The sequence below is a fragment of the Ranitomeya imitator genome, chromosome 1 (genome assembly GCF_032444005.1).
Source record: "Ranitomeya imitator isolate aRanImi1 chromosome 1, aRanImi1.pri, whole genome shotgun sequence".
Taxonomy (NCBI): Eukaryota; Metazoa; Chordata; class Amphibia; order Anura; family Dendrobatidae; genus Ranitomeya; species Ranitomeya imitator.
Genome location: NC_091282.1, coordinates 994,099,314 through 994,111,845, shown reverse-complemented (window position 1 = coordinate 994,111,845; position 12,532 = coordinate 994,099,314). Strand labels below are relative to the sequence as shown.

The following is a 12,532-nucleotide window of genomic DNA, read 5'->3' as shown; positions in this document are numbered from 1 at the left end:
CTATGGAAATTGTCTCTGTCTTCCAAAGATAATATGCTTCTCTCTACAATATTGATAGTAAAAATCCCGCCTCTCTCTTCTGATAATCGCTTGTGGATTCAAAACTACATCAATAACGAGGGTTATTCCCACCCTTCATTGTGAGGATACCACTATCCTTGAAGAACCTCTCTCGTAACAAGAAGTTGCTTTTGCAATCTCTAGGTCTAAAACAAGTAAAGCACCAGTGCCGGATGGTCTCCCTTTACATTATTATAATACTGAGGATAAACTTCCTCATGTATTGTTCTTCTTCAACTCTTTGTCAAAAGACTCTCCACCTCCAAGGGATACCCTTAGGGCCCGTATTTCTGTAATTCACAAACCTGAGAAAGACCCATCACAGTGCTCTAGCTACTACTGACCCATCTCCCTTTTAAACTTGGATATTAAAGGGAACCTGTCAGCAAGTTAACTTAAAACTGAAAATAAAAAGATTAAACAAGCCTGGGAACTTTTCAGAATATTTTCCCACACTCGAGTTCATATGAGGACATCCAGCAAGAGGGCGCATCACCGCGACTGAAGGTAACTACAGGTCATTGACCTACATTCCATTCATTCCCCGGGGTTATACAGGCAGGAGCACAGCTGCATTAGCAGAGCTTCTGCTTGTAAATTTAATTAACCCCTTCAGATGGATTTACATAGTTGGACGTGACAGAACGACGGAAGGCATGGGATATTGTTGTTTTTTTATTTTACCTTTTTTACAGAACGAGGGTCTTTATGTGGATTACCAATATAATAAAATATTACAAAAACCTGTGTATTTATTTCATTAAAAGACTTTGGAATAATGTGTGTGTGTGTTTTTAACCATTTCATACTATTGGATTAATAATGGATAGGTGTCATAATTGACGCCTCTCCATTATTAATCTGGCTTAATGTCACCAAACAATAGCAAGGTGACATTAACCCTTCATTACCCCATATCCCACTGCTACACGGGAATGGGAAGAGAGTGGCCAAGTGCCGGAATAGGCGCATCTTCCAGATGTGCCTTTTCTGGGGTGGCTGGGGGCAGATGTTTTTAACCAGGGGGGGCCAATAACCATGAACCCTCTCCAGGCTATTAATATCTGCCCCCAGACACTGGCTTTACCATTCTGGCGGAGAAAGCTGCGCAGGAGCCCACGCCAATTTTTTCCGCAATTCAACCCTTTAATTTAACCCCTTTCTGACCTCGGACGGGATAGTACGTCCGAGGTCAGATCCCCTGCTTTGATGCAGGGCTCCGCATCAAAGCCGGGACATGTAAGCTGTTTTGAACAGCTGACATGTGCCCGTAATAGGCGCGGGCAGAATCGCGATCTGCCCGCACCTATTAACTAGTTAAATGCCGCTGTCAAACGCAGACAGCGGCATTTAACTACCGCTTCCGGCCGGGCGGCCGGAAATGACGTTATCGCCGACCCCCGTCACATGATCGGGGGTCGGCGATGCATCAGGATGGTAACCATAGAGGTCCTAGAGACCTTTATGGTTACTGATCACCGGTGGCTGTGAGCGCCACACCTGCAATTCTGCTACATAGCAGCGATCAGCAGATCGCTGCTATGTAGCAGAGCCGATCGCGTTGTGCCAGCTTCTAGCCTCCCATGGAGGCTATTGAAGCATGGCAAAAGTAAAAAAAAAAAATAAAAAAAAATGTGAAAAAAATAAAAAAAATATAAAAGTTTAAATCACCCCCCTTTCACCCCAATCAAAATAAATCAATAAAAAAAAAAAATTCAAATCTACACATATTTGGTATCGCCGCGCTCAGAATCGCCCGATCAATAAAAAAAAAGCATTAACCTGATCGCTAAACGGCGTAGCGAGAAAAAAATTCGAAACGCCAGAATTACGTTTTTTAGGTCGCCGCGACATTGCATTAAAATGCAATAACGGGCGATCAAAAGAACGTATCTGCACCAAAATGCTATCATTAAAAACGTCATCTCAGCACGCAAAAAATAAGCCCTCAACCGACCCCAGATCACGAAAAATGGAGACGCTACGAGTATCGGAAAATGGCACAATTTTTTTTTTTTTTTTGTTTAGCAAAGTTTGGAATTTTTTTTCACCGCTTAGGTAAAATATAACCTAGTCATGTTAGGCGTCTATGAACTCGTACTGACCTGGAGAATCATAATGGCAGGTCAGTTATAGCATTTAGTGAACATAGCAAAAAAGCCAAACAAAAAACAAGTGTGGGATTGCACTTTTTTTGCAATTTCACCGCCCTTGGAATTTTTTTCCCGTTTTCTAGTACATGACATGCTAAAACCAATGATGTCGTTCAAATGTACAACTCGTCCTGCAAAAAATAAGCCCTCACATGGCCAAATTGACGGAAAAATAAAAAAGTTATGGCTCTGGGAAGGAGGGGAGTGAAAAACGAACATGGAAAAACGAAAAATCCCAAGGTCATGAAGGGGTTAATAGCTAGACCGCCCAAATTTTGCACATACACACTACTAACATTAGTAGTGTGGAATATGCAAAAAAAAGGGATATGAGATGGTTTACTTTATTTAAACTATGTCTCATATCATGTCGGGTATGGAAAGGAGATAGCAAAAGCCGGTAATTGAATCACCGGCTTTTAAGCTATCTAGCACTGTTTGAAATCTTAATATATATACATATATGTGTCTCACTGACATATATATATATATATTATATATATATACCCCTATACTATGTGTAGACATTTATTTTATCTATTCTATTCTATTCTGTCAGTGTGATTTTACTGTACACCGCACTGAATTGCCGGCTTTTCGCTAGAACACCGCTGCGTATTTCTCGCAAGTCACACTGTTGGTCCGTGTGTAATCCGTATTTTTCTGGCCCCCATAGACTTTCATTGGCGTATTTTTTGCGCAATTCGGTGACAAACGCAGCATGCTGTGTTTTTCTACGGCCGTAGAACACCGTATAATGCGGATCAGTAAAATTCGGCTAATAGGAGCTGGGGTATAGAAAAGCATTGTACCGTATGCAATCCGTATTTTCAGCACCTCTCTTACGTCTGTAAAACATGCTAGTGTGAGGCCGGCCTAATTGTTAACCTCCAGCCCTCTCTTGTTAATGATCTGAAGAGTTCCTTTAGTTTAAGAAAGTCTTCTGAAGCTTTAAATTATTTTTGGAATAAGTCTCTCTTCATTATACTGTACATGAGCTTTATAACTTTCTGAGCGGGTTATATGATAGATGTTGCAAATCTACTTTCACATGGTCAAAATGAATATCCTCCCAAGAATCCTCTACCCTTTGCAATCTTTTCCCAGCAAAATTCCCTCCGCATTCTTTAAAACTATCACCAAGATTCAAAACTCCTTTATTTGGTCACAAAAGACAGCAAGACTGAAATGTACAATGTATTCATATCTTGACTTCTGTTTCCTGACCAGCTTTAATTAGTGTTTGTTTTTTACTTTCCCCCTCTCCCCTCTCTCATCTTCCTTCCTATCGATAAAACTTCAACAAAACTAAAACAGGGATCTAGGGACATGGCTAAAGATTTTCTTTCTTAAATGTTTCCAAGTCCTCATTTACTTTGTCTGGATTATATATTACTGACTTGTTTGGATGTTATTACACTGTATGAGATGCATGGTTTCACTTTCATCTCATCAGTCCATAAAACCTTTGAAAAATCTGTCTTCTTCTGCAGCACTGGAGGATAATATCTTCCTGGTCACTCAATGTTTCAATGTTCTCAAATCTGTCAGTTCTTCTTCTTTTCTTCTCAACACATTTGTATGTGTCCCTGTTGACTATTTGCCACAAAACTTTTTCTGGTTCTATGATCACCCAACCCAACAATATTTTTTAACAGTTTCAAGAGTGCTGCATCCCTCTGTAAGACTTAACATTTTTCGACTTTTCAGAGTCAGATAAATTACTCTTTTTGACCATTTTGCCAGAGGAAAACAAGCTGCATAATAATTATGCACACCATGAAAATGGGTGTTGATATATTTAGGCCATACCCTCTCTCATTACACAAATACACGTCATCCGAACTGCTTCATCCAATAAGAATTCATGCTTGTACAGCTTTGAGTGGAAAAAATATGAGTAAAAAATTCTTAGTCTATACTCCTACTTGGAGTTGTAAGATGGTCAAATCTGAATAAAGCCTGGTAAAATAAGTTGGTATGGCACATTGGATATGTAAAAAAAAATCATACCAGACATTGCCTTATCTGTTAAAGCTGTTCTAAGATTTTCAGGTATAATGAAATTGTTTTCCCTTTTTAAGTACTAGAAGAAAAGTTTACTTTCTCCAGCTACCTGGTGACATTTTGTCAAATTTGTGTATGTATGTATGCCGTAATGTACAAATGTGTGTGTTCCTATTTATGTATATAATTCTCACCTCACAATTGAGGAAGTCGACTTCATATGTTGATAGGTGGACAGAGACATATTTTGCCCCAGCTTATAATTTTACTGATAAGGTTCCTCAGGTAGGATTAAAGATGCCTACCACCATAGCTCTGGGTCCTTCCAGTTTAGAAATAGCCATTGTTTCAATTGAGCATACTGTAGAACTGCTTCTTGTTCGTCACCCTAGTTTTCCTTAAACACTATGTAGTGGACTATAAGTGTGCCCTAAGTGAGCTTTTATTCCTGTAAATCTCTCTCTGATGCTATCATACGCAAAGGAAAAAAGCATATTTTTTTTTACCAGTAATTTGATTTTCCAAAGCCCATTAGTACACCCTTCCAATTCCCTCCTTTTGGTTTGTGGTTGGTGTGGGGTTTCTGTCTTCCCTTTCTTGTTTCGGTTTGGCTAAAACATTTATATTGATGAAAATGGAATCTATTTTGGGTATAATTTTATGGTCAGTTCCTCAGGCACCGGCCCTTTTATTCCCTGAAGGAGGGTTGTGGTCTTTTCATCTGTACTAGTCCTCCTATCCAGCTCTGGGACACAATTCCCTCTTTCAATGGTGCTGTTATGGGTTCCGGAAAATCCAATTGCTGATAATTTTCCCTTTAAAAGAGCTGCATGACGATATAAACTATTTGGGGAGCTTTTCTTTATGACAGAAGCATAAGTAACAGTCTTTACTTAAATAATTGCCACAACAATTTGCACATTTTTATCATTACAACTATTGTATATGCTGAATACAATAAGACTGAGTGTCAAAATTAGTGTGTTAGTGGCAGAGAAATCAACTTATATATGTAAATGTGTTAGATTTGGAGCACTCTTGGCTTGACCAAGGGTTCAGGGCACCGTCACATCCTGACAGTGCTCACTTGTCTAGTGCGAGCACTGCCTGCATTCAATCCACATTAATGCACATAGTGTTGGTGTGTGAGAGTTCTGACTCCCCTCTCTGAAATTGCTCCTTTACTACACTTCTGCATGTATTAGTCTAGCGAGCGATGGCCGCAAATAGGAGCCAGGAATATTAGGACTCTTGCACTCACACAGGGTGTGCGCTCCTGGGCTCCACTAGAGTCAGTGATTACTTGTAGGAATGCAAAGTCAGTGCTGTCAAATCAAGATTAACCCCTTCATGACCCGGGGTATTTTCATTTTTTCGTTTTCATTTTTTGCTCCCCTCCTTCCCAGAGCCATAACTTTTTTATTTTTCCGTCAATATGGCCATGTGAGGGCTTATGTTTTGTGGGACTAGTTGTACTTTTGAACGACATCATTGGTTTTAGCATGTCATGCACTAGAAAACGAGAAAAAATTCCAAGTGCGGTGAAATTGCAAAAAAAAAGTGCAATCCCACACTTGATTTTTGTTTGACTTTTTTGTTAGGTTCACTAAATGCTAAAACTGACTTGCCATTATGATGCTACATGAACATTAAAATTACAATTGTTGTTGGCTGGAACATCTAAGATATATGGGAATGCCCTGACTTTTCCCTAGCAGAGTCATGAGGAATATTTTTTTGTCTGACAACTACCTCAAGTGTACAACTATTTAAAACACCTGTCAGGAACAGTAGGACATTGAAAGATGTAAAACAAAATATCAATTACCTCCAGTTAAAGGTTGCATGTAGATTTTTTGAGTGAGTAACAGAGCTTTGTAGAAAAGAAATAATTTGCTTGGATTTCCGTGCCTTAGCTAGGCGTAATGGAGTATTTCTATTGTTATCTTCACTTTCCAGGTCAACGCCATCCTACAGGTGAAAAGAAAGAAAGAAAGAAAGAAAAGAAAGAAAGTTTTCTGGTTTTACAAATTAAAACATCTCACCCAACAAAGAAGATAAAAAAATAACATTGTATGAACAAACATTCCAAATTTAATACAGTGTGTTAATACAAAAATGAACCAATTTGTTCATTAAGTATCTACATTTTATAACTATAATCTATATGGCTGCAATGCAATTTAGATTTCATATAATCAGTGTTTGCATATACCGTATTTTGTGAACGTATTATAAAACGCACCAGATTATAAGATGCACCTCAAATTTTGGGTAAGGCTACTTTCACACTAGCGTCGGAATCTCCCCGTCGCAATGCGTCGGGCAGAGATTCCGATGCTAGCGTTTAACGCACTGCACAACGGAGGCAGCGGATGCATTTCTCCGGCGCATCCGCTGCCCCATTGTGAGGTGCGGGGAGGTGGGGGCGGAGTTCCGGCCGCGCATGCGCGGTCGGAAAAAGCGGTCCGTCAGGAGCAAAAAACGTTACATGTAGCGTTTTTTTGCTCCAGACGGTCCGCCAAAGCACGACGCATCCGTCGCACGACGGATGCGACGTGTGGCAATCCGTCGCAATGCGTCGTCAATACAAGTCTATGGGGAAAAAACGCATCCTGCAAGCACTTTTGCAGGATGCGTTTTTTCTGCAAAACGACGCATTGTGACGGATTGCAGTTAACGCTAGTGTGAAAGTAGCCTAAGATATCAGGAATATTTTTTTTAATAAAATGGGGGTGTGACTTATAATCCGCTTTTATGCTAGCTTTCCTGGGGTAGTGGTGGAGTGGGGTCCCAGGTGGCAGGCGGCACATGCACAATTGAGTTCTCGGGAGACAAGATCTCAATGCCAAACCAGCCCCCTACCAGCCTGAGACCAGCAGCAGCAACCCACTTCTGCTGCCGCTAGAAGATTCCTGCAGCAGCGACGCAGCCGATAAGCTACATTTGGATTATAAGACACACACCCATTTCCCCCCCCAAAAAGTGCATCTTCTCATCTGAAAAATATGGTATATTGATGCACACAGTGTAGAGTACCTATTGTTTCACACACACACACACACACACACACACACACACACACACACACACACACACGCAATATATATATATATATATATATATATATATATATATATATATATATATCAGGGGTGGGAATCTTTTGTTCTGTGAAGGGCCATTTGGATATTTATACCATCCTTCGGGAGCCATACAATTTCCGCCCACAAAGTACATCTTGACTCTGGCACTGGTTTCAGGACGTAATCTTTCAATGCATGCCCTTCAGTGTTCAGTAGTGCTGAGTAGTGCTTGGTCTTGCTAACAGACCAAGAAGAAATGAATGAGCTTGTGGCAATCAAAATACACCTCCCAGCCCAAGAATGCGGTCCCTAAGTATCTGCTAGGGGGCCTGATAAAAGGTCTTCGAGGGCCGTAAATGGCCCTGGGGCCTGAGGTTCCCCACCCCTGATATATATATTTCCTGTTCAAATAATTTTTATTATAACTTTGAAATTCAATATTAGCATGTGGAAATAATCATATAGTCAGCTCGCAAGGGAATAAGGGTAAGGAGAGGGAGGGAGGTAGGGGAGATGGGTTTGGGGAATGGTAACCTGTGATCATACTTTATTATATCTTTGAAATTTAATATTAGCATGTGGCGTCAGCTCACAAGGGAATAGGGGAAGGAGAGGGAAGGAGGTAGGGGGGGTGGGTTTGGGGAAAGGTAAGAACAACATTGTGGACACTGTCCATTTTAAACAAAATTTGATAATGATTAAAGGGAACCTGTCACCTGAATTTGGCGGGACTGGTTTTGGGTCATATGGGTGGGGTTTTCGGGTGTTTGATTCACCCTTTCCTTACCTGCTGGCTGCAAGCTGGCCGAAATATTGGATTGAAGTTCATTCTCTGTCTTCCATAGTACACGCCTGCGCAAGGTAAGATTACTTTGCGCAGGCGTGTACTACGGAGGACAGAGAATGAACTTCAATCCAATATTGCGGCCAGCATGCAGCCAGCGGGTAAGAAAAGGGTGAATCAAACACCTGAAAACTCCGCCCATATGACCCAAAACCAGTCCCGCCAAATTCAAGTGACAGGTTCCCTTTAACAATTTTTAACAGATTAACATATAGTAACATATAATAGCACATAATAATAGCAAAGAGCACATAATAAGTCGTAATAACCTCACAGGTATGTAGAAGCCATCATCTTTCCTTTAATGCGATAGATTGGAGTTTACCTCAACCCATTTCTTCCATTTCCTATCATGTTTCGTATAGTAATTATTTACTATTGCGAAGTTTTCTTCGTATGTCTTGTGTAAGTTAATTTGGTCTATAATTGATATATATATTTCCAAAAAAAGGCAGCACTCCAAAATATAGTGGTTTATTGACGTTTGACGTTTACATTCAAATGTGGAACTTTTTTAATAACTTTTTTTTATATAAAAAAAAGGCAATAAACCACTATATGTTGGGCTTTTTATCGGATTACACTCATCCGATTTATACGCAAGTGTGAGCCCTTAATGTCCTTGGCCACTTGCCGAGGCCAAGCACACAAGAAAACAAACCAGAGTTTTGTATATACAGAATCCATTCTGCAGGAATAATAATTTGGCAACATGATTTTCTTGGTCAGTACAACTACGACAATAACAAGTGTGTCTATTTTTTTCATCTATTATTGGTGAAAAAATGTCAAAATGTAAAAAAAAAATAATAGATTTTTGTTTATGTTGCCATTTTCTGAAAACCGCAACTTTTACAATTTTGTGGATTACCATAATTTGATAGATGGCATGAGCACCTCCCATTTTAGAGTAGCTAGCTGGGACTATGGAAACGCCAAAAATTGCAATATTTTTGAAAAACTGTCAAGTTATTATGGTGTCTAAGCCAGATAACTGGCATAAGCATCTGATTGTAGTGCCCCCATTGTTTATTTACTTTGTAGTAAGTCATATGTCAAATCCCCTTTTATGAAGCAGGCCCAGAACGCATAATTTGCTGACAGCACATCATAAAAACCCATGCCTTCTTCCAAATACACCAACACAGCAGATATCTACCTCTAAAAAACTGATTTTTCTTTTTAAAAAGTATAAAAAGTTTGACAATGCGGTGTGTTATTAAACAGGGCGTTTGTTAGCACTGACTTATTACAAATAGTGATGGGCGAACCCGAACAGTAAAGTTTGGGGTCCATGCAGAACACCTACTATTTGAGTACAGATCTCGAACATGGACCTCTCTAGGAAGTCTGTGTTACTGTTTGGGTTCGGCAACCCGAACATCAAGTGTTACCCATGCTGTCATCTGCATGACAGCGCGAGAAACACCAGTGGCTCTGATAGGCGGTAAAATCATTAAGGCCAGTCAGAGAGCTGAGGTCAGAGAGCTGCGGTGGTGTGATCACAGAGGCATCGGATGATGTGAGTACTTCTCGTATCAGCCTATGCTTGCGGTCGCTGATAACAGTGAGAGCGGCACCGAGGATGGAGAATTCATCAGCCGTTGCCTGCGCTATAAATAAATAAATAAATACAAAAAAATTACTTGGGGTCTGTTCTATTTTTGATAACCAGCAGTGCAAGACTGACAGCAGCAAGACTGACCGCTGCAACCCTCAGCTGTGAGCTTTAGCAAGGCTGGTTATCCAGCTTTGCCCGGTTCTTCCCACTTGCCCTGTGGTGGTAATATTTGTGGGATTGATGTCAGCTTTTTATGGCCGCTGACATCAAGCCCACTAGTTAATAATAGAGAGGCATCTGTAAGACGCCTCTCAATTAAAACCCCATAGTAAAGTTTGAAATAAACAAACAGCTAGAATAAAGTTCTTTAATTGAAATAAATGACGCAGACTTTTTTTATTTGAAATTAAAAAACATTTTTTATACTCACCTTACATCCATTCCATTTAAGCCATTGAAAGTAATAAACAAAAATACTCAGAGGAGTGTGTGGGCGGAGACTGTGCATGTCTGTGTGTGCGGGCGGGGTCTGTGCGGGGCTGTCGGAGCTCTGTGCGGGGCTGTCGGGGGTCTGTGCGGGCTGTCGGAGGTCTGTGCGGGGCTCTCGGGGGTCTGCCGGGGCTGTCGGGGGTCTGTGAGGGCTGTCGGGGGTCTGTACGGGGCTGCCGGGGGGCTGCCTGGGGTCTATGTGGGGCTGTCGGGGGTCTGTGCGGGCTGTCGGGGGTCTGTGCGGGCTGCCGGGGGCTGTGCGGGGCTGTCTGGGGTCTATGCGGGCTGCCGGGGGTCTGTGCAGGGCTGTCGGGGGTGTGTGCGGGGCTGTCCGGGTCTGCCGTGCCTGTCGGGGGTGTGTGTGTGCAGGCATCATCCGATGGGACTACAAGTCCCATCGGGCGATGCCTGCTACAGTGACAGTGAGTGACACATTAGCCAATGATGGGACAGTAGTAGTCCCATCATCCGGCTAATGTGTTGAATGTAAAAAAACAAAAACCAAAAACACAAACATATAACAGTACATACAACATACAACATATAACAGAACATACAACAGTACATACAACATGCAATAGAACATACAACATGTAACAGAACATACAAGAAATAACATACAACATATAACAGAACATACAACATATAACAGTACATACAACATCTATAATATAACGCTGGGAGCGTCACTCTGTCCGAAGCCTTTATAGACTGCGCAAGCGCAAGCGCAGTCTGGACCCCACAGAGTGACGCTCCCAGGAGATCGCGGTATGCGTAAGCACTGAACGCACACCGCGATCTCCAACGCATAGCAGGGACGTGCCAGGAGGGTGAGTATGAGCTATATTCACCTGGCCGCCGTTCCAGCGCTGTGTGCGGCCCCGTCCCCCGGGTCCTCTGCCTATGACGTTCACAGTTCAGAGGGCGCGATGACGCGCTTAATGCGCCCTCTGACTGAACAGTCACAGCCAGAGGACCCGGAAGAAGCGGCGGGCAGCACTGGATCAGGGCCAGGTGAATATAGCAAGTGTCGGGGGCCTGAGCTAGCGGCGACTCCGGTACCTGACCCCCACAGCGCGCCGGTGTCCCCGCCTGCTCAGGCTCCCCAGCACTCGGCGCCAAGCGACGATAGGTGAGTATGGTATTTTTTTTTATATATTGCAGCAGCATACGGGGCATATAATACTATGGAGCATCTTATGGGCCATCAACATTTATGGAGCAGTGTACGGGGCATATACTATGGAGCATCTTATGGGGCCATCAACCATAATGGAGCAGTGTACGGGGGCATATAGTATGGAGCATCTTATGGGGGCCATAAACCTTTATGGAGCAGCGTATGAGGCATAAAATATGGAGCATCTTATGGGGGCCATGAACCTTTATGGAGCAGTGTAAGGGGGCATATACTATGGAGCATCTTATGGGGGCCATAAACATTTATGGAGCAGTGTACGGGGCATATAATATGGAGCATCTTAGGGGGGCCATAAACCTTTATGGAGCAGTGTACGGGGGGGCATATACTATGGAGCATCTTATGGGGGCCATAAACCTTTATGGAGCAGTGTACGGGGCATATAATATGGAGCATCTTATGGGGGCCATAAACCTTTATGGAGCAGCGTATGGAGCATATGGATGGAAGCAGCAAATTATAGAACGGTGGCGCAGGATGGGAGCAGCACATGACAGAACGGGGGCGCAGGATGGGAGCAGCACATGACAGGATGGGGGCTGTTGTGAATTCTGTTGTCAAGCTCCCTCCTGTGGTCATGAATGGTACTTCGGCTGGTTCTGTCCATGGGCTTCCTCTGGTGGTTGTGAGTGGAGCTGCTGCTTTTGAGTTTCCTTACTGTTGTGAATTCTGTTGTCAAGCTCCCTCCTGTGGTGATGAATGGTACTTCGGCTGGTTCTGTCCATGGGCTTCCTCTGGTGGTTGTGAGTGGAGCTGCTGCTTCTGAGTTTCCTTCCACAGGTGACGAGGTTAATTCGTTAGCTGGCTGCTCTATTTAACTCCACTTAAATCATTGCTCCATGCAACCTGTCAATGTTCCAGTATTGGTCTTGTTCTCTCCTGGATCGTTCTTGTGACCTGTCTTCCCAGCAGAAGCTAAGTTCCTGCTTGCTTTTCTCTGGTTTGCTATTTTTCTGTCCAGCTTGCTATTTTGATTTTGTCTTGCTTGCTGGAAGCTCTGGGACGCAGAGGGAGCGCCTCCGCACCGTGAGTCGGTGCGGAGGGTCTTTTTGCGTCCTCTGCGTGGTCTTTTTGTAGTTTTTTGTGCTGACCGCAATGTTACCTTTCCTATCCTCTGTCTGTTCAGTAAGT

The 12,532-nt window shown here is 42.6% G+C and overlaps 1 protein-coding gene across 3 annotated transcripts in view; it reads right to left on the bottom strand.

Moving 5' to 3' along the window:
- Positions 1 to 12,532, bottom strand: part of LOC138656729 (uncharacterized) — a 166,410-nt gene that overhangs the window by 14,448 nt on the left and 139,430 nt on the right. For all 3 annotated transcript variants that reach the window (XM_069743929.1, XM_069743927.1, XM_069743928.1), the window contains one exon: positions 6,049 to 6,191. In XM_069743929.1, coding sequence (XP_069600030.1) covers positions 6,049 to 6,191 — 143 coding nt within the window. The remainder of the gene's footprint in view (positions 1 to 6,048; positions 6,192 to 12,532) is intronic.